This window comes from Chelonia mydas, chromosome 4 (assembly GCF_015237465.2).
Source record: "Chelonia mydas isolate rCheMyd1 chromosome 4, rCheMyd1.pri.v2, whole genome shotgun sequence".
NCBI lineage: Eukaryota > Metazoa > Chordata > Testudines > Cheloniidae > Chelonia > Chelonia mydas.
This window is the reverse complement of record NC_057852.1, coordinates 78,943,100-78,967,096: the sequence shown is the minus strand read 5'-3', so window position 1 is coordinate 78,967,096 and position 23,997 is coordinate 78,943,100. Positions and strand designations below refer to the sequence as shown.

The 23,997-nt window shown below is 37.3% G+C and overlaps 1 protein-coding gene across 6 annotated transcripts in view; it reads right to left on the bottom strand.

The window, feature by feature from the left end:
• Positions 1–23,997, bottom strand: part of TENM3 (teneurin transmembrane protein 3) — a 2,200,211-nt gene that overhangs the window by 177,554 nt on the left and 1,998,660 nt on the right. For 4 of the 6 annotated variants that reach the window (XM_037897578.2, XM_043546026.1, XM_043546027.1 and 1 more), the window contains one exon: positions 15,050–15,287. In XM_037897578.2, coding sequence (XP_037753506.1) covers positions 15,050–15,287 — 238 coding nt within the window. Of the gene's footprint in view, positions 1–10,922; positions 11,022–15,049; positions 15,288–23,997 lie in introns of all 6 variants that reach the window. The other 2 variants (XM_043546023.1, XM_043546025.1) reach the window with 1 other exon arrangement.

Below are 23,997 nucleotides of genomic sequence, written 5' to 3'. Positions count from 1 at the left end.
AAGAAGCTTGTAAATTCTCACCAACTGAGTTAAGAAGGAGCACTGTGTAGAATTTTGTTGTTGCACAGGTGTGTGCATACCAGAGGAGGAAACAGAGGGTGGCCAAACCATAAACTTATTTATAATAATTATGTTATAATATAATTATTATTCAGTAAGATATATTGGAGTTATATCAGGAATGAATCTGCTCTTTTACTCTCTGGGAGAAATGATGACACTTGATAACCAGGAAAATTTGTGCTTTGAGAAGGATTTGTGCTATGGGAAACCAGTAGGCCATTAGAACCTTGGCATCAGCTGCCCTTCTTTGAAATATTTCCCCCGAGAAGATTCCTGGTAATACACAGCATAAGGAACTTCACTTGTAAACAATATTAAGGCTACTGGTAATGACGACAGATCTGGGAACACCAAAGAAGCACACCTCAGAGCATTTAACTTCAGAAAGGGGAATTACACAAAAAGGAGGAAGCTAGTTAAACAGAAATGTAAAGGTATAGTCCCAAAAGTGAAATGCCTGCAAGCTGTGTGGAAACTTTTAAAAAACACCGTAATAGAGCCTCAAATTAACTGTATATTCCAAATTAAAAAAAACATAGTAAGAGGACCAAAAAAGTGCCACCATGATTAAACAACAAAGTAAAAGAAGTGGTTAGAGGCAAAAAGGCATCCTTTAAAAAACTGACAGTTAAATCCAACTGAGGAAAATAGAAAGGAGCATAAATTCTGGCAAGTCAAGTGTAAAAGTATAATTAGGCAGGCCACAAGAGAATTTGAAGAGCAACTAGCCAAAGACTCAAAAACTAACAGCAAATATTTCTTTAGGACATCAGAACCAGGAAGCCTGCTAAACATTCAGTGGGGCCATTGGTCGATCAAGGTGCTAAAGGAGCACTCAAGGAAGATACAGCCATTGTGGAGAAACTAAATGAATTCTTTGCATCATTCTTCACACCTGAGCCATTCTTTTTAGGTGACAAGTCTAAGGAACTGTCTCAGATTGAGGTGTCATTACAAGAGGTTTTGGAACAAATTGATAAATTAAACAATAATAGGTCACTAGGACTAGATGGTATTCACCCAAGAGTTCTGAAGGAATTCAAATATGAAATTGCAGAACTACTAACTGTGGTATGTAACCCACCATTTAAATCAGCTTCTGTACCAGATGACTGGAGGATAGCGAATGTGACGCCAATTTTTAAAAAAGGCTCTAGAGTCGACCCTTGCAATGACAGGCTGGTAAGCCTAATTTCAGTACCAAGCAAACTGGTTAAAACTATAGTAAAGAACAGAATTATCAGATACATAGATTAACACAATTTGTTGGCGAAGAATCAACAAGGTTTTTGTAAAAGGACATCATGCCCCACCAATCTATTACAATTCTTTGAAGGGGGTCAACAAATGTGGACAAGGGTGATATAGTGTACTTGGACTTCCAGAAAGTCTTTGACAAGGTCCTGGACCAAAGTTAAGCAAACTAAGCAGTAATTGATCCATAACTGGTTAAAAGATAGGAAACAAATGGTAGGAATACTTGATCAATTTTCAGAATGGAGAGAGGTAAATAGTGGTGTCACCCAGGGGTCTGTACTGGGACCACTGCTGTTCAACATATTCATAAATGATCTGGAAAAAGGGGTAAACAGTGTGGTGGCAAAATTTTCAGATGATACAAAATTACTCAAGATAGTTAAGTCCAAAGCAGACTGTAAAGAGTTACAAAGAGATCTCACAAAACTGAGTTACTGGCAACAAAATGGCAGGTGAAATTCAATGTTGACAAATGCAAATACACATTGGAAAACATAATCCCAGCGAAACACACAACATGACCACTCAGGAAAGAGATCTTGAAGTAACAGTGGATAGTTCTCTGAAAACATCCGCTCAATGTGCAATGGCAGTGAAAAAGCTAACAGAATGTTAGGAATCATTAAGAAAGAGTTAGATAACTTAGAAAATCATAATGCCTCATTATAAATCTAGGCATACACACATCTTGAATATTGCGTGCAGATCTGGTCACTCCATCTTAATAAAGATGCATTAGAATTGGGAAAGGTATAGAGAAAGGCAACAAAAATGATTAGGGGTATGGAACAGCTTCCATATGAGAAGAGAGTAAAAAGACTGGGACTTTTCAGCTTGGAAAAGAGATGACGAAGAAGGGATACAATAGAGGTCTATAAAATCTTGACTGGTGTGGAGAAAGTGACTAAGGAAATGTTGTTATTTTCTCCTTCATGTAATATAAAAACTAGGGGTCACCCAATGAAATTAATAGGCAGCAGGTTTAAAACGAACTAAAGGAAATAGTTCTCCACACAATACACAGTTAACCTGTGCAACTCTTTGACAGGCAATTTTGTGAAGGCCAAAACTATAACAGGGTTCAAAAAAGAACTAGATAAGTTCATGGAGGATAGGTCCATCAATGGCTATTCACCAGGATGGTCAGGAATGCAACACCATGCTGTGAGTATCCCTAGCATCTGTTTGCCAGAAGCTGGGAGTGGATGACAGGAGATGGATCACTTGAGGATTGCCTTGTTCTGTTCATTCCCCCTGGGGCACCTGGCACAGGCCACTGTCAGAAGACAAGATACTGGTCTAGATGGACCATCGGTCTGACCCAGTATGGCCATTTTTTTGTGCTGAATGACAAACATGGTAAAAAAAATTTTTTATGTCAATGTACGCCGCTTTGGGTGGCCAAAGTACACTCAACAGCATTATACTATACTATATAAAATGCTGTTTGGTTTGGCTGGGCTGATCTGCCATTTTAAGCATTCTTCTGATGCTGTTTCTAGGCTGCAAACGGAAATGGATCTTAACAAGCTTTCAAATTGGGACTCCATATATTCTCAGAAAAAGTGAAAGCTGAGGTGCTGGAGTTCGTACAGCAGAGCCTAGCACAGACTCTGATCCAAATACTTAAGCCCTTTGAGGAGTTAATCTCACAGATAAACTTGGGAGATGCCTGGGTATCTGTGACAGTGCCAGCTGTCAAAGCTCTGATAGTCTACCTCAGGCATCAAGGCAATAAAAGAAAATTCTGTCTTTTGTATTTGAGAGTTCACCACTGTGGAGTCTGAGGTAGCACACAGTGTGGCTTCTTACTTTAAGCTCTTCCCCCTTCTGCTCTAAATCACATCAATACAATACCAGAGTGGCCACACGCACAGGCTGGCTGAAGAATGTCAGGCAAAAAATACCAAAAAAGGTGAAATAAAGACAAAAGAAACAACTCTTGGTGAAGGAAATTTATCTCTCTCTATTTCTAATGAGTGGAGTTACTAGGTAAATGTCATTGCAGTCTCTCGAGGGGTGTTAACTCAAAATGTTAAATATTGAAAGTACAATACTATCAGACTTCCACATCTTGTACACCTGTTTCTTTCCTCTGAACCCTTGCTAACCAGTGTTTCCTACGAGATGTTCAGAAGGATGCTATGTCTGACAACAAATCCAAGCTGTTTCCAGATTGTGTAGAAAGCCTTGTGTTCTCCAAATATAATTTGCCTACAATTGATTTTACCCACCTGCCTACGCTTTTATAGCATGTTCATCAGAAAGGTATCTGAGCAATTAATTTCTAAAGACTAAACTGTGTATGTAGTACTTGACCAGGCATTGACTTAAACGGCAAATTATAGTCTGTCTCATCTCACAGAAAGCTTATATCATCTGTAATTGCAGATCTTCATTTACAAATTGATTATCTTACAAGCACGCACTTGATTTGTATGCAAGTGACAATTTTAATATTTTATTAAAATTTTTAGAATGCAGAATTCTAATAAAAAACATTGGCACTTCTCAAAGTAATGCTATCCAGTGTTTAATTAAATGAATCAATTCACTTTTTAAAAGTAAAAACCCTCCATTTTTATCATGATATAAAATATATTTCTATTCAAAAATTTAGCTGATATATGATCATTTTAGGGGCTCAAGTTTTTAGTATCCAGTAATTCCAAAACACACATTTGTCACAGCTCCACTGTACTTAAAATATTTTGTTATTTTATAAAAACAAACTCTTGGGGGGCAAAGACTGAGTCAGCAGCTGCGAAGCAGGTGTTTGTTCCTATTTATTTTATCAATAGCAGCCACTTTTTAAAGTTTCTTTCACTGAATTAATGAAAGAAAAAATAAATATATCATCAAAATCCTCAGAGATGCTCAATCTGGAGATATGAACATATGAATAAAAGTAAAATTAGAGAAACTGAACCTATGGAATCTCTTGGCACCATATGATTGGCTGAACCTGCTGACATTTTTAGACAGTTTTTTGTCCAAAGAATACTGGAGTGGTTTCACTTCCAACAATATCCCAAGATATTCTCGGTGCTGCCATTTACTCTGTGGAAAACAAAATTGAGGGAACCTCAGCTAAAATTACTAATTTGGAAGCCAGGATGGAAAAAAATGTGTCATGAAAAAGTGCAGGAGTTGGACAGCAAGATTAAATTAATTGAAAATTGCATCTTCTGAACCACAGGAACAGATTACAAAACCATTCAAGGACAGTATGATGCAGACTATCAATGGGAATACTTAACAAGCCAAGTAAGATCCAGAAAAGTAAGTGATAGGTGTTCATCAAAGGGAGGGTGATTCAGAACTGCTTTCTTTTTATGAAAATCTTGTACCGAAAACTCTTACTCTAGATACTGAAGAAAATCCTATCCACTATATAAAACCCGACTGCATTCATAGGAGTACAATATTACTCATGTCTGTATTACAATATAAGGAAGAAACATTTTAATTAGGGTTGTTGATTAATTGCGGCTAACTCACGTGATTAACTCAAAAAAAGTAATCGTGATTTTAAAAAATTAATCATGATAAATCGCACTGTTAAACAGTAGAATACCAACTGAAATTTATTAAATATTTAGGATCTTTTTCTACATTTTCAAATATATTGATTTCTATTGCAACACAGAATACAAAGTGTCCAATGCTCACTTTATATTATTTTTTATTACAAATATTTGCACTGTAAAAATGATAAACAAAAGAAATAGTATTTTTCAATTCACCTAAAACAAGTACTGTAATCATGAAAGTTGAACTTACAAATGTAGAATTATGTACCAAAAAAAACTGCATTCAAAAACAAAACAATGTAAAACTTTAGCGCCTACAAGTCCACTCAGTCCTAGTCCTTGTTGAGCCAATCGCTAAGAGAAACAAGTTTTTTTTTACATTTACGGGAGATACTGCTGCCTGCTTCTTGTTTACAATGTCACCTGAAAGTGAGCAGAGGTGTCTGTATGGCACTTTTGTAGCCAGTGTTGCAAGGTATTTACGTTCCAGATATGCTAAACATTTGTATGTCCCCTCATGCTGTGGCCACCATTCCAGAGGACATGCTTCCATACTGATGATTCTCGTTAAAAAAGAAATGCATCAATTAAATTTGTGACTGAACTCTTTAGGGGAGAATTGGATGTCTCCTGTTGTTTTACCTGCATTCTGCCATATATTTCATGTTATAGCAGTCTCAGATGATGACATAGCACATGTTCATTTTAAGAATACTTTCACAGCAGACTTGACAAAACGAAAAGAAGGTATCAATGTGAGATTTCTAAAAATAGCTACAGCACTAGACCCAAGGTTTAAGGATCTGAAGTGCCATCCAAAATCTGAGAGGGACAAGGTGTGGAGCATGCTTACAGAAGTCTTAAAAGAGCAACACTCTGATGTGGAAACTACAGAACCCGAACCACCAAAAAAGAAAATTAACCTTCTGCTGGTGGCATCTGATTCAGATGATGAAAATAAACATGCGTCAGTCCACTCTGCTTTGGCCCGTTATTGAGCAAAACCCGTCATCAGCATTGACGCATGTCCTCTGGAATGGTGGCTGAAGCATTAAGGGACATATGAATCTTTAGTGCATCTGATAGATAAATATCTTGTGACGCTGGCTACAACATTGCTATGTGAAAGCCTGTTCTCACTTTTAGGCAGGGTCGGCTCCGGTTTTTTTGCCACCCCAAGTGGCGAAGGGAAAAAAAACAAAAACCCAAGCCTGGTTGAGCTGCTGCCGAAGAGGAAGAGAGGGACTGCAGGGCCCGCCGCCGAAGACCTGGACATGCCACCCCTTTCTATTGGCCACCCCAGGCACCTGCTTCCTTCGCTGGTGCCTGGAGCCAGCACTGCTTTCAGGTGACATTGTAAAGAAGTGGGCAGCATTATCTCCTGCAAATTGTAACCAAACTTGTTTGTCTGAACGATTGGTTGAAGAAGAAGTAGGACCGAGTGGACTTGTAAGCTCTAAAGTTTTATATTGTTTTATTTTTGAATGCAGGGTTTGTTTTGTACATAATTCTACATTTGTAAATTCAACTTTCATGATAAAGAGATTGCACTGTTACTTGTATTACATGAATTGAAAAATACTATTTTATTTTTACAGTGCAAATATTTGTAATAAAAACATACAGTGAGTACTGTACACCTTGTATTCTGTGTTGTAATTGAAATCAATATACTTAAAAATGCAAAAAAATCCAAAAACATTTAAATAAATGGTATTCTATTATTGTTTAACAGTGCAATTAATCGCTTGACAGTCCTAATTTTAATGCTATCTAATTTGAAGGACTGCAACAGAATTCTGCTTGCTGTATATACTATGAAAGAAACAGAATTTAAAAGGCCAAATTGCTATTTTTCCAAGATCTTGGGCCAGCTACACGGGCTAGGACAAAGAACTATTCTAATAAAACAAAACAAAATAATAATAAAGGAAGAATTTTGTGAGGAAAGAAACTAAAGCCTCTGCTTCCTATCAGGCAAAATTCAAAGCTACTTTTGATGGGAAATAGTATACATTCTGGGATCCGATAACAGCAGCAAGATTATTTAACACTATCCAAGACACTGTTCCAGGCAAGGACTATGACAAAGAAGAAAATAATAAAGATGGAAAAGGATTTCACTGTGTATGATATCAACCTGCCCTTTGTTGACAAAACAATTTCTTCCTTCCCTACAAGGGAAAGATGTTTATGCATTTAGCACAATATTCTTTCACACAATGCATACCTGTAACATATTAACAGTGTGTCAATATACTGTGGCTATTTATATTGTAGCAATAAAAGTTGTTAAGTTGGTAAAGTAAAATACTAGAACGTTATCAGCTGCAGAAGCATAGTTTTAATAATTCATCAGGTATTCCCTTCAAACCAACCAACCAAAATAAATAAAGCAAATCCTGACATTAATTTGTTTTGGATAATGGTATTTATTTACTAAAAGTGCTCATGAGCTTTTATGTTATACTTCAAGTTTTACAATATGAATTTTTCTTCTTTTATTAGATTATAGTGATTTTGTTTCACCTTGAGAGAGTGAAAAGGCAGTGGATACTACTACTATCTATAATTTCTATATTTAGGGGATCATCTATCTAATGCTTACTAAATATTTGAATGCCTACTACTTCTATACAATGGAATTTTGTGTCTTCTTAATGATACCCTTACTCATTACATTTTTTAAATGGCCACCATTTGTTTTATTATTAATATATTGCCACATATTAGCATGAGATTCTATACTGTATCATATGTCTGTGTTTATCAGAAATCCAAGACACTCAGAAACTGTATCACTGTGTGTATTTGCTTCATCTTTCCCAGTCTCCCCCAGCTATGCTCTTTGTCCAATCTCAGTGTCTCATCCCCCTCCAACTGTACTACTTTTCTCAGTCTCTTTGCCAGGCCAGTCCTAGTTCTCATTCCTCACCCTGACTCCCTGTCTGATTTCCCTCACCTCCTTCCTCTGCCCACAAGGTCCCACTCTCCTTGCCCAAACAGTACATATCTCTCCTCGTTTTTCATTCGATCTTTGTCTCTACCCACCCACCATGTCCCAGTCGCAGGTTCATTGCCCAACCCTTTCCAATCTGCTGGCTACCAGTCTTCTTCCCAAGATAGTCCCAGTCTCCTCTTGCAACTTTCAGTCCCAGTTTCCTTCTTTCTCTGCTACCAGCCTTGGCTCCTTGTTTTGGTCCAATTCTTTTCTCCTACACATTCTATTTATGTGACTTCCTTTTCTATGCTGCCTGAGTGTCCGCAGTGGGTGGCATTGGGAACATAGCAGAGACAGGTACCTAGTTCTGGTACCCAGATTCAGACTCAGCACAGCATGGACAGCTGGGAACTGCACTTGCAGGTAAAGTCCTGCTCATCCCCAGGGTAGACCATGCTCAATGCAGGTAGAAACTTCGGGGAATTTAGCTGAAAAGCTCTAGCAAGTCCCTACTGAGCATGTAAAAACTGAGATTTTTCAGAAGTTTATAACTTGGCCATATTTGCGTCGATTTTGACAGGGATGACAACAGACTACCCTCCTCCCCCTAAAAATGAAATGTCAAGTCCTACTCCAAAGTATGGGACTGCTCAAAGAAAAGGTTGCCAAAATTTTTTAACATGGGCAAAACAAAATATTTTCCCTATTCTCATTCTTGGAAATGGCTGAATCATTTTGGTTGAAATAACAAAAATAATAATAATAATTTAAAAAAAATCAGCCTGAGGTATACACTCAGCATGTCAGATTTCAACCCAAACCATTAGACTTTGGCAAAATTACAATCAACTGAGAACAGGGTCTTATAATAGGAAGTGTCCGGCAACCTCAATAACAGGCAGTGCTACCATCCCAACCTATAATAATGGGAAATTCCCACCTTATTCCTTTCATATGCAAAAATAAAGAAACAATCAACTTGGTAGAACAAGGACAGTTTGACCCAAAAGGTGAAGGTTTCAGAAAATTATGAGACACTATATAAATAAGAGGTTAAAATGTAAACTGTTATGAAATCTCAATTTAATTTTACTGACATAGAATCTTCTCTGGGTACTCAAATTTTGGGATTTCAATAACCCATAGTGAGGGTATCAGATTAGATTAGGCTAAAGAGAGAGAACAGGCCTTTCACACAAAACCAAGGTAGCCTATTTTACAAGATATATAGTGATATATATTCACATATCCAAGATTAGAATAGTGCCCTAAGGTAAAGTAAACTGAACAAAACAAAACAATAAGGTGCACTCTGAAATTTCAAACTGTTTTACAGAACGTGCACAGTTGATTAATTATTGTAAGTCAGATAAGGTTCTACTGCTAAGGACTAGGAATATGCATCCTTATAGTATATATATAGTATATATACTTTAGAATGTCTTTTTTATTATTATTTCAAATTCATTATATTAATATGCTCTTTACCGGGAAAATAAAAAATAGCAAAGTTAAGCAATCCTCAAGAAACAGCACATTATAATGTAAATAATACACACAACATGAAAGCAAAAGAACAAATATATAATGATTCTAGCTGTGACACAGTGTGTTAGTGTGGTTGATAAACTGCATCTCCATGCTGATCGCATACTGTATTCTCAAATCTATTATGCTTTTGAACTGATGTGTTATCATCTCTGGACAACTTTCACACCAGGAGGTGATCCCTGCTATAGTAATTTTAAAAATGAAAAGCTTACAAACAAGATACATTTTATTGCTGTGTTACCTGAATTAGTATCAGCTAACAGTAATTTCACATAACGTAGCTCCATTTGCCAAAATATATGCATTTGGGCTGTCCATTACAAACATATGTAATCCGAATCGGTATGTTTCTATTAAGTCTGCTAGTTAGCAGTTACTTATCTGAATGAGCATTGCGTGGTACATGATCTAGAGGAAACAGCATTTATTCCTTTTTATTTATTATAGTATACTTACATGTTTAATTTAAAAAAAAACAGAAAAATCTTAAGAATTTATGATGACTTTTTGCAATCCCTTCAATTGTGATTAAAATTAATTAGATAAATTTAATATACAACTATCATATTGATGTTAATCTTCAGCGAACTGGGAATTAAAAGGGCTGTTGGAAGTTGAAGTAGATTCACTTATAGTGGAATATTTTTATATCAGCTAATTATTGAGGATTAAATACTGATCCCCTTACTCAGGTCTTATGGTTTGTAGCGTCACTGATTGCAATGGGACTGTTCTTAGAGTAAGGTGATAAGCAACATGAGTGAGGGTGTCAAAATTAGGACATACGAGTTTTTGTTTTAACCATATCATTAACAAAAGGACAACAGAACAGATTTATGATGAATAGTTTACTTCTGAAATTCACCATTTTTTACTATCCAGTAGTATTGTATTCATTAGAAGCTGTGTTCCTTTGTCAGGTATTTCCTTTATGGGGTTTGAATCTAAATATACTGCATGATGTGGCAATAAACTGTCAGCACTGCAGAAATGTAGTCCAAATAGAAAATATGTATTAATATAAAAACTTAAATACATATGGAAAAGTTGTATAGAGAAAAATATTTAGAAATTTTTTGAAATATTTACTTTAAAATTTGTACCTGCGTGGAATTCTCTATTACCAGACTTATTTATTAGCCACTCAGATTTTACACTGGATGCTTTCAAAAGTTAATGCAAAAATTAAAAATGTAATTTTTAATATTGGAGGTTCTTCCTCTTTGATCTGTAGTTTTATTGTAATAACATTTCATAATATTTATTTAATAAAAAGCAGCTGAATAGTAAATATCTTATAGATTAACAGCCTGATTCTGGAAGCTGTGTACTCAATTTCTATCAGATACTCGTTTTCTTAAATATAAACTCACAAAATATGGCATTCAAAGTTTAATGTACTTTTACTTTTACAATAATAAAAACTACAATAGCTTAAAATGTAATATAATTTAAAAAACGGAACCTGAAGATAGAGGTCATCCCAAATGTTATTTGGGCAATTTAATCACATTTGAAGTCACATCTTTCATTCTGTGTCAGCAGCTAGCATCATATAAACACTTAGAGTCACCTACCCATCCCCATAACTGCTATCGTGGCATGTTGGAGTAAACACATCCATCTCTATAAGGCTGTCATGACCATTTGCAAGAACTGCTTGATTTCCTAATTTTCTACACACAGAGATAAGATACAAAAACAGTAAATTAGATTGAAAGTTTTCAAAATTGAGGAGACTGTACTTTTTTAAAATCACTAAATGCAATGCTAGCAACTTTACTTGTTAAAATTATGTAAATAGAGGTAAATTGTGACTACAATTTGATCAAGTTCACATGAGAAGAACTGGGAAGCAGACTGAAGAGACCTTGAATTTGACTGAATTGGACATTGTATTATTGGATCAAGTCCATAAACTACCTGCTCTTAGAGACTTAACCCCTTTTCTCTGAAGTACATTGCATTTTTGGAGGCAGTCAGCCTTTATACAAATTTATTTAAGGCTTCCCTACAAATGATTAATACATTGTTTCTCAGTGTCTTAATCAATACTAAAGGCACTAGTTTAACTGGAAATCGCCTCAATAAAAACACATTCTTGTCTAGTAGTAGAAATGCTTCATCATGGTTGAACAGCTCCTAAAACCTTCATATTCTTAAAAGAAGTCTTGGTCTCGTTTGCTGACTGCTTTGGAAATAACAAATCTATGCATTTTTTTCAGTGCCACCTTTTAGACTGTTAGTGCTTTAATTAAATGCTTCAAAGGTGTTGAAATATTTGCCAGTCATTAATTATTTCTTCAACAATTTTCTTTTTCTTCTCCACAATAAAATTAGCTGATAATTAATTTAAAACAGTGTAATGTTCCCACCTATTTTATTTTTAATTATAGTTGAAGCCTGAGAAAAGACAATACAGTATTAACATACAACTATAAAAATTGTGTTTAGTTTCTTGACCTGCCTGAATGCTTATAACATAGTTCACAGTCCATTATACAAAATATAATTCCACCATCTCTGACAAATTAACCATCTCATATAGCAAATTCAACTTATCATGAGTCAAAGACGTTCTTTTTTGACTCACACATACCTTAATATAGATTGTAGATAAAATTATAATATTCTAAGAGCTGCATTTCAAAAGTGGAGCCTGGGAATTTTTCCATGAACATGGATTCAGGTTACTGTTTAAAATTCGCAAATACTGCTGGGAAAGTTTACTGAGACAAGAGTTAATTTTGCTTTCATGAGAGATGTAAATTTAAATTTACCTTATTCTGCCTTGTATATTTCCCTAAGACACAATCAAGTGACCTTGCTTTAAAGAGGTTTAGCATGTTTAGATATTTAAAAGACAAGAAGTATTAAGGAAGAAGTAATTCAATATGCCATTTCATACATTAATAATTTGCAAAGCATTTACCAAGCTACAAGGTAAAAGCTATGGAAATATAACTAATGAGATATCAATACTCAAGAAGATATTCACACAGAGTAGGATGTTAATAAATCTTTTATTAAATGACTACGAATGAACCATTTTATTAACACCTAATAAGTAACTACTAAACTATTTAATCTATATTTATAATGAAAGGCATGCAGCTAATTATCTGTACAATTTCTTTAGATTTGGGCTTCCCAAACAGGGGTTCAAAGGACAAAAATGGAGAAGTACAGCCTTGTTACTACACTCCTTCAAAAGCTGTTATTAGATTGATCTTATTTTGATTTTCCCAGCAGGTATATTGCTCCTACAGCTGACCATACTCACAGGAGGAGATGGGGAAGAGGCAAATAGTCCCAGCTATCAAATGACCCAAAAAGAATTCATGCTGGGGGCAGGAAATCAGAGGTTAAAAGCAAAAAAAGATTTTATTTACTCCCATCAGAACAAAGTTATTTGTTGCTTACTCTCAGTAACCTCACTATCATATAAAGGGGATATGGAGAGATGAAAGGAGGTACTCGTGTAATGGAAGGTTTGGTTTTAGGTCCTCATAAAACTTTAAGGAAAGAGAATCCTTTATATAAAAAGGCTAGGAATCCCTGCTGGATGCTACTGACCGGTCACCTCACAGTTTAAACATTGAGTAACAGCAGTGTTTTATACTACAAATATTGACAGAAGATGGAAATAGCAAAACAACAAATATTCTATTAAACTTTATGCAATATATATCGAGAAATCCACCTCCAAAATCAAAATGAGAACTCCGAAAGGATGGGTGCTAAAACCCCTTTCCACACTGATGTACATATACACCAAAGCAGCCTACACACTATTGAGCTATTCACAGGAGTGAGTCACATGTCATTCAGTGATCAGTAATCACCAACCTTTGCCTAAAGAAATAGAAGAGTGGTTATCTACATAAAACTGACTTTCACATTTTCTGTTTTTAAATGACAGTTGTGGAAAAATGGCAGGACATCTAAGCTAGGTAAAAAAAACTGAGTATGGGCATAAGCTAAAATAACTGCTAAAGATGAAATGAATCATGATATAGAGAAACAGATAAAGGCAGAGGCCGAACCCAGATAAAGTTGTTAATATAGTTGAAACTGAGCTGGAGAATCACACTCTATAGGGGATCTTTACTAAAAAAGGAAAAATCAATGACAAATAAGACTCGTTCTTCACCTCAAGAGTTCCAACCAAGTGAGACGATTAGAGAAACTACAGTAGGGTTGTGTTGGTTGCAATGTGAGATTTTCACATTTCAGCTCATGTTTAAGGGTTTGGGAACTGAATGTTCAAACACTGTGAGATGTTAAGATTAGCAACATTTAAAAGATGTGAGAAGTGTACTTTTCAAAAATATTCCATCCAGTTTGGGAAGGGCATCCTAGTTTAAAATGTATATCCTCCTTTTTACACACCCAGTGAAAAATATATGTCTGTTTTTCTCCTGTGCCAACTCTGGGCAATAAAAGCAAGCATTGAGAACAACATGAATATACTGCAGATTCACAGGCTGTCCTGAAAGGACTGAATATCTTAACAGTGAGCTCTTCCCCAGAATCCACTCACTTATTCTGTAAGTGGACTGTTTCTTCATATGGTTAATAAATAATGCGAACAGGGTAAAACCCAGTGTAATCCTGTCCCACAGTGACTGTATATCATAAAAAAAAAATACACAGTAGTTTTCAAGAAATGGAGTAGCTAAGTATTGTTTTATTCCCCAAAAATGGTTGGAAAAGGAGATTTGAACCTATTGTCTGAAACTCTTGGAATGACAAAACTGCCTACTGTAGTGTCTAGCTGTAGGTCATATGTTTTAGATGAGTCAAAATCTGATTTGACTATTTTTCAGTCTGCTATACGTATATAATGGAAAAGGCTTCAAAGAATGAACTTGACATATATTTCATAAATATTTGTCAAAACAATTAATGCCAGATACAATGCAATTATGCATATTCAGTATTTCATTGAATCATTCAATATTGATGATTCAACTGGAAAATTTCTTTTCTCTTTAACAAAAAATTTAAGTGACAATAGCGAATTAGGGCTGATTGACTGTTCAGTGAGTGTTAATTAATTACCAAAGGAAAATTTAGCTTTATGCTAATAAATCCTACAAAAAATCTTTATATATAAATCTTTAACTAAAACGGAATTATCTTCCCATTTTATTTGCTCTTGCAAAATGATAAACAAGAGGGACAAACTACATAGTCTGTAATGAGAAAGTGAGTTCTCTTGGCCCACTAAACCATAAAGCTTGGAATCACCCTTACTGCTTAGGGTCTTGTCAAAGGGGCAAGGACTAGAGTGCTGGAAAAACACTATGAAAGCCCCTTCCTTGATGAGCTGATCTGTACAGCAGCATTGGTTTGGCTCATATATGTCTGGCAAACAAGGGTGAGCAACAAGTTCACAATAATCATATCCAATAAGGATGATAAACACAGGAGTAAATGAATGTCCAGAAAATTAAGACATCCCCAAAGTCCAATCATCAGGTGATAAACATGGCAAAAGAAAACAGTCTTGTGAAAAGCCACTCACAATGTGGGTTTTGGAGAGAGGGGCAGTAACAAAAATAGCTAAATTTATTTTTACATTTCACAACTTATAATTTTGCTGATTGAATAAGAGGAAATACAATTGGCTGGTTATTTCTCTTTTAGTTAAGTGTTTTCATTATAAATTCTACACTCTTTTAGGTCCCTAAATGGTTACCTGCTTTCCAGTGGCACATTACTGCCAAGGACCCAGCTGTCCTGCAGCTGGACCGACTCGGGTGTGGTTTGCAGCTCGGCGGGCAAAGCAGCCGGCGGGGCCGGACTCTGATTCCTCCTATTTGTCAATGAGTTTCTGTTAAGGGAGGTGATAGATGGATGATGCTGTGCTGAATGCTGCTTGTGAGAAGGTGGCAAAGGTTGCAGGGTCGACTGGCCTTGGTTATTTGGAGGTTGCTCTGGGAAGAAAGAAAATTGAAGTTTGTTATACATCACCCTGGCTTTTGCTACAACCAAAGCAGAATGAGAAACTGCATATAATCCCATCATCTAAAAATATATTTGCATATTATTCTATTAGAAGGCATTCAGTGACATTCTCTAAGAGCAAGTTTACCCTTGATACACAAAGTTCTAATTAATATACAACAGATGGGAAAATTGCTTTTGGTTTTAATTTGTTTCAGTTTTTTATCCGATTTTATTAACACCTACAGAAAACAGCATCTGACAGATCCCCTAATGTGCCTTTAGATTTCAGCTTTTTTTAACAAACCAACCCTGAAATTAAATGGGTAATTTCAGTAGAACACAAAGGTTTTCGAAATGCATATAATCCCTATAATTATTTAATGGAATTTTTTTAAGCTTTATTTAACTGCGATAAATTATTACAAGCTAGTTGCTAAACAGCAGTAGACTACTCTAGTTTAGTGCATTTCAAATAAGGCAGATCTGCACTATGATCTGCTAATAGATGCTAAGTATTCTTTAGCAGAAGGTCACTCTGTGAAGCAGATGTTGCTTCATGGATATTTAACAGACTGAATCACATCTGATTACAACGTCAGAAGACTCATATACTTAATGACCGTTACATCCATTAGAACACACACAGAACAGATTTTCCAATTTCACACTATGTGGTATAACTACATTTTGGAGCAAGTCACAGGTGATCAGAGAGTCATGCCACCAAGACAGTGGTGGAAATATTTTGTTCCTAAACTAAAAGCACATAATAGCCATAGCTAGTAAGTCAGAGGTCAGAAAGCAAGCTGTTTTATTTTTAATGATCTGGGGCTAAGGATGTGCCTGACAAAATTTACATTAAAAGGTGTCAGACTTAGGTAGGATCTAACTAGATGCTGAATGGATTTGGCTTCAACACATACACATTGTCAATCTTTGACTGAATGTAGTTCAATGTTTTTTAGGTAACATACTGACATGTTATTAATATAAATGTATGTATTAAACAGAATAATAGACCAGGGTTACATTTCCTTACATTGTGAACACAAGCAGTGATTCTTAAAATGATTAGGAATATGGCCTTCAGATGTGATTCTCTGTTTGCTGGAACTGAATATACAATCTGCAGTGACTTGAAAACCATACTGTAAAACCCATAATAAAGGGGTACAGAAATGGAAAAAAATTCTATTGAGAATAAAAACCAATTATTGCTGCACATTTCTGATAGTCTCTAATAATCCATATCATTGTAATTTAGCAACTAATAATTTCTCACCCTCATGAGCATTAGGGATAGAGCTGTTCGCTTAACACAGGAAAATAAAACTCTATGCTTTTGCATATTCTTTTCTTTGAAGACCATTCCCACTTCCAGTGAAGGGGTTTCGTTAATTACTTTGCTGCCCGTGTTAAACTGAGTGTCTAAATTATAGTAAGTTTGAAATGTACCTTTTAGAGAGTGGCAGGGTTAAAACAGTCCATACAGTTTTGTTGAGTTTAAAAAACAAAACAAACAAAAACCTCTGCTAAATTCACAAGAAAAATTACCAATCAGGCTGCATATAATTAATCAGTTTAGTCTTTACCAACATCAATAGGTGTCATCACATATGACAAAAATCACTATGAAGGTTTTAAAGCACATTTTAACAAGCCAGCTACAGGATAATTTAACAGGCTAAAGCTGGGAAAGATTTTGTTTTTAAGTCTATTTAAAATTTTATGTGATTTAGATTAGGAGCTAATTATCAACTGTCACAGAATTAACAATGGTGCATATATATAAGATTACTAACACAACAGGGAGCCATACCACAAGTATACGAAAATAAATCCTATTCCTTTACTGGATAATCTAAAGTAATGTTTGTCTTGTAAACCACATCTTTCTTTCTTTCTCTACTCAGTTCAATTGCTCTACTTGCCCTAGCATTATCCCCCTCCTCTTGTGCAAAGTTCTTATGATTGATGCAAGAGCCTTTTCCTCTGCAGTTCCTATCAACTGAAACATTATTCTGGAACTTCTCCACCTCTTCAATTTGCCTTCTCATTTAAAATTTCAATTGAAAGCCATTTTCTCTTTGTCTGGCATTTTATTTTCATACCATAGAAAGCAGATCCAGCTCGCTCCTTCACGATTACAGAGAGCCCATTTGTAATACAAGTGATGTAGATCTGCTGTACGAGAGAGGGTTGGGTGTAAGGAAGACACAAAGCCTGCAGGGTGGGGCTAGGATCTAAGATCTGCTATAGCACAGATCCTCCCAACATCCCCCTCCCCCCACACCTAAACACATGTGGCTGAATCATGGAATGCTACTTTGGCATTCTGAAGATAGCTACACAGATATACATAGATGTTGAAACTAGAAGTGTTACTACACCAACTTGGTTGAAGTAGTAATAAAAACCCAAATACCTTGTTTCTGCCTTCAGCACCATACTATAAAAATTGTTCCAGCACTACTGCAGATATACAGCACCTCTGTGGAGTAGGGGGCTTGGGGCTATTTCTGCATATCTGCCCAGCTCACAGCCCAGCTACTTCAAGCCAGTGTCTGTGCTCTAGATTTGCGCCTATACATATTATTTATAGTAATTCTATAGAGCCTTTGAGACACCACATGTACACACTCATCAAAATAATGCCATATGATAGTATAACAATTAGATGATATTTCCCCCTTAAAGACTATAATTAAAATGTATGGCATGAAAAAGAACTAGAATGTCAAAGACTAGACAATGCTGTAAGATTGATACGGTCGGATTCTGCACTCCACTTTTAAGTCTCTGAATCAGGGTGCTGAAGCTGTTACTCTCCACTGTGTCCGATTATGGCTTAAACCTAGCGGAGAATCAGGGCCCAACAGTCTTAAGGTCTTTTAGAATCACATAGAATAAAAAATTCATGAAAAAATTTAAGAGGAGACAAAAAACTCTTAAATTACATAAATATGATAGGTAAATATAAATGTCCCCATGACAAGTGGGTGTTTCGCAATATTAGAACTACTGAAAATTAGTTATACCTACAAATTGCTTGTCTTAAGATTCATAGAATCATAGAAGATTAGGGTTGGAAGAGACCTCAGGAGGTCATCTAGTCCAACCCCCTGCTCAACGCAGGACCAACCCCAACTTAAATTATCCCAGCCAAGGCTTTGTCAAGTCAGGCCTTAAAAACCTCTAAGGATGGAGATTCCACCACCTCCTTAGGTAACTCATTCCAGTGCTTCACCACCCTCCTAGTGAAACAGTTTTTCCTAATATCCAACCTAGACCTCCCACACTGCAACTTGAGACCATTGCTTTTGTTCTGTCATTTGCCACCACTGAGAACAGTTGAGGTCCATCCTCTTTGGAAACCCCCTTCAGGTAGTTGAAGGCTGCTATCAAATCCCCCCTCACTCTTCTCTTCTGCAGACTAAATAACCCCAGTTCCCTCAGCCTCCCCTCATAAGTTATATGCCCCAGCCCCTAAACATTTTCGCTGCCCTCCGCTGGACACTCTCCAATTTGTCCACAACCTTTCTGTAGTGGGGGCCCCAAAACTGGAAGCAATACTCCAGATATGGCCTCACCAGTGGCGAATAGACGGGAACAATCACTTCCCTCGATCTGCTTGCAATGCTCCTACTAATGCAGCCCAATATGCCGTTAGCCTTCTTGGCAACAAGGGCACACTGCTGACTCATATCCAGCTTCTCATCCACTGTAATCCCCATGTCCTTTTCTGCAGAACTGCCTGCTTAGCCATTTGGTCCCTAGTCTGTTGCGGTGCATGGGATTCTTCTGTCCTAAGTGCAGAACTCTGCACTTGTCCTTGTTGAACCTCATCAGAGTGGGAGCTGGGGGGCAGTGCCTGCGGGTAAGAGCAGCACAGGGAGCTTCCTGGCCCCCCAGGCTATGACCCGGACCTGCTGGCTGCTCCTGGGGTGCACACAAACCAGTGCCAGGATGGGCAGGCAGCCTGCCTTAACCCCGCTGTGCCACTGCCCAAGAGCCGCCAGAGGTAAGCCCGTGTTCCAACCCCGAGACCCAACCCCCTGCCCCTGCCGCAGCCCCGCCCCAAACCCGGAGCACCCTCCTGCACCCCAAACTCCTCATCCCCGTCTCCACCCCAGAGCCCTCACCCCCTCCTGTACCTCAATCCCCTGCCTCAACCCGCAGCCCCTCCCGCACTCCGAATCTCTCAGACCCACCTCCCAGCCTGGAGCACCCTCCTGCACCCCAAACCCCTCATTCCCACCACAGAGCCTGCACCCCCAGCTGAAGCCCTCACCCTCCCACACCCCAACTCCCTACCCCAGCCCCCCTCCTGCACCCTGAACCCCTCATTTCTGGCCCCACCCGGAGCCTGCACCCCCAGTTAGACCCCGCACCCCAACCCCCTGCCCCAGACCAGTGAAAGTGATTGAGGGTGGGAGAGCGCGAGCCACCGAGGGACGGGAAACGTAGTGAGTGGGGGAAAAGGGACTCGGGGAAGGAGCGGGGCTAGGGTGTCCGGTTTTGTGCAACTAGAAAGTTGGCAACCCTACGGTGCACTCTGCTTGATTCCGGCTGCAAACTAGACATCGAGCCGTTGATCACTACCCATTGAGCCCGACGATCTAGCCAGCTTTCTATCCACCTTATAGTCCATTCATCCAATCCATACTTTTTTAACTTGCTGGCAAGAATAATGTGGGAGACTGTATCAAAAGCTTTGCTAAAGATTCATTCATTCCTACCAGCCAAAGTGCCATTTTTTAAATATGAATATCATTATTGATTTTTTTCCTCCTAGGTTTAGCTTGCGAATTCCTTGAACCCACAACTCTTGTAACCGCCATAAAATCTGTAGCAGACATCTCAATCTTATTTTCATTGATTTGCGAGGAAGATGTCAACATTATAAAAGTGGTGATTATGATGCTATAGTTAGGGTTGCATCATACCCCTATTTTCATGGATAAATAACTAAACAATAGTTTGCTTTTTATAGCATCTTCCACACAATATCAAAGTGCTTTACAAACAACTAAGCTTCCCAACATCACTGTGAAATAGTGACATATTGCCATTCTGATTATATACATGGGGAACCTGAAGCACAGACAGGTTAAGTGATTGTCTGAGTATTACATGGGAAATTTGTGTCCCAGCCAGAAGATCTCCTGGCTGTCAGACCCACAATACCAGCCTTCCTCACCTTTCTATATTTAAGGACCTGAAACAGGCAGAGGGATCCTCTGTGATTATTGGACCATGACATGGATATGGACTTCTTGAGCTCTGCAGCCTTGAAGATTACTCCTGGTTCTGGAGAATGTAAAGAAAATACTTCCTCTGCACCAGCCACAAATGTCAGAATACGCATTCTGCAGCTCCTCCCTTCAAAGCTGGCTCTTCATCTATGGGAATCAGCTTCTTGGGAAACAGGCATTCTAATGGAGGGAAGGGTTCTTCTCTCAGTTTTTGAAAAATCAGTGAGCAATTCTGACATGGCCTCAGCTAAACATATAGGCTCCATGATTGATAGTTCCATTTTGATGGTAAGTCAGGAAGAAGAGAATGGGATGATCCAGCATGAAGGCTATAAGTGGTACAATGATTGTGTTGAAAGGAGCAGATAAAAGGCTCAATTATGCTCCTGGGCCTTACTGACACCAGAAAGTTGCAACAATCTAACTTAAAGTGGCTTTTAAACTGATTTAGTTAAACCTGTGCAAACCTCTGTCTGAACACACACATTCTGGTTTAAGAATGGTTTATTTTGTCTTAGCTTAAACAAATTCCTAATCAACTAAACTGCAATAAGCCAGGTTTACACAAAATAGACTGTCTGGACAGGGGTTTGCACAGGTTTAACTAAATCTATTTAAAAATCACAAGCCGTTCAACTTTCTTGTGTAGACTGTTACACCAGAGCAAACCCATTAAAGTAGTTATCTCATGGAGATGTTTTACGTAGCTAATGCAAATTGGCCGTACAACAACCCATTGCAGTAGCATTGCCCAAGTATAACAGAGATTTTAACCTTCGTGCAGCATTGACTGCATAAATCACTGTCAGATACACGCACATCAGCCTCTGTATGAAACTGACAAATTCATATGAAATGGGATAGAAAACGGTCTAAACACAGTTTTACTCATTTTTCAAAACCTATTTCAATAGTTGTTTACCTGAGATATGAGCAGTGAAGTAAACGAGCCATTTCAATCCTGGAGGTAAATTATATGTATTCTGTAGCCAACCACAAAACCTCTCTCTCTTTTCTTTTTCAAAAACTAATTTACGTTTAATTTTATCATTTAATTGTTACTGAATTTCAATAGAATATGATGCAATAAAATGCATAAGTGAAAGTGAAAAAAAGGAGGAGATTGGCAGAGAGACAAAGTTATAAATTAGTTTATTATATAACATGTATGATAATTATTTAAAGCTTTGCAATTTTGGGTTTTAATTCAGAAAGAATGAGAAAAGTAAATAAAATATCTACAAAAGAAAGTAATTTGTTATGCAATGGATAGGATATCCATTCAATAACAGTTAAACTTCTGAGACCTAACCGCTAGCCACTCATCTCAGGAAAAACTTTTCTTTTCATTGGATAAGTAATAGGCTTATTTGGTAATGTTTAATTAATGTTAAAGAAAATAAAGCTATCACGATGAGCATGAAAATATAAACACAAGTGTTGTGAATATGAAAGGTGTTAGATGAATACAGTTTTTAAAACAAAGAAATATTTCTTTCAGAATTAACAATTTAGGAGTAGGCAGCATAGTTGTAACCATGTTGATCCCCGGATATTAGAGAGACAAGGGGAGTTAATATCTTTTATTGGACCCAACTTGTGTCTCTCTCACCAACAGAAGTTGGTCCAATAAAAGCTATTACCTCATCCACCTTTTCTCTCAATTTAGGAGTAGATTGTCAAGGATTCTCCACCAGGAGGAAGTCTTCCCAGGGAATCCTGATGTGGTGACATCATAAGATGAATATCAGTATCCATTAGAAGTAAATAACTAGAGTGGACTATATGCCAAAGAGAATTGGTAATGTGCAACAGAATCCTCAATTTCCAGGTCACCGGTTGGAATCCTGTCCCAGTTTGCTAGCGATCAAGTCATTTCCATGTGAACTTGATTGATTGCCTAGGTAAAATAAGTTGATGGATTCAAAACATTAGTTAGTTGACTAGTGGCCATATCACCCAAATCGCTATTTCTGTAACTGGCAGCCAGGTTGGTGGTCTTGGCAAACATAGCTGAATGAGCCAATAGGCTCAACTACTCATGGAACCTCAGAGGTATTCTAGTCCTCCAGGTCAGGGTTAAAACAGGCTGTTGGCACTACAACTGCCTGTACCTTATCTGGTCTGCAGATAAATAAAACAATTCAGTCTACAGAGCTATTGATCTGGCAGCACCTTTCACAAGTACTAAATGAATTTAATTAATTAAAACAAAAAGAAAAAAAATCATGGGTTTGATTTTTGAATGCTCTTTATAGGAAAAAATCTATTTAAATGTTCTTTCACATCAATAACAACGCCCATTCTTTACATTGACTGTTGAGTCCGTGAACTATTACGTTGGGGTTTTGTTCAGATCCCAGTGGTTTTCATTTCTTTACTAGTCTGTTGCTACTAGCAATATCAGCAATACAAGATATCTTGTAATTGTTAAACTTGTGATTGCGAAGATGTTTATTGGATTATTTTTGTTAATTTTAAAATTGGCTTTGCCATACCTTCTACTTTTAAGTACATTCTCTTGAAATACACATTGACATGTGTCAGTCTGCGCAACTCCTTTCTGGTTATCTGCACAATCTAAAAAGGGCTTAATCACATTTCAACCTTCCGGATAAATGCACTTGACCAGTTGGTGGATATAAAACAATCTATTACCTTAACCACTGCTGGATATACAGACTGTAACTGAATTAACCCACTGGCTGCTGCTCTCTTCTTGGGGAACTTGCTGTGTTAGCTGTGTGCTGATGGGGAAGCAGACAAGTACACTTTGATCACAGTACACCTCTCTCTCTCTCACAGTAATATAAAAAGGGGAAAAATCGTACACGTATCTTGATCAAAGTGTGCCAATATTTGCCTCCTCATCAGCACACTGACTACAAGTTGATATGCCATCAAACCACTTGGGAGTGAGGAACAACCAGTAAATTTACCTGCAGACTATACACTGAAGTATTTTATTGCCTTGTGTATAAGTGTAAAGTCATAAAAGGGAAAAATAAAAATATTCTTATTCACACCAAACAGTTTTCTTCTTAAACCGAAAAATTATTTTATGCTTTAAAAAAACATGTTTTTCCTTCTTACTAGGCATATTAATACAAAACTTTGAGTAATTCATTCATTTTCCTTCTGTAAAAGCAAGACAGGCCCATTCAACTGCAGAAAAACCCAGACAGGCCACAGGGTGTGTATGTGTGCGTATGTGGGGTGGGGAGTGGAGGAATGGCAGAAAGAGAACAAATGTGAGGGCAAGCTAATAGGACGACAGTAGTCTCAAAAGTGTGAACTCCGGTGCCTCAGTGTATAAGGAGCAGCTCTTTGCGTGTGTTGAGCATTTGCTGTCTGGGGAAGTTGTCCTTTGTGGGAAGTCTTGTTTCACATTAGTGGTGTGGCTCTGTGTGTGGGTATATCTATATAGCAAATAAAGGTGTGA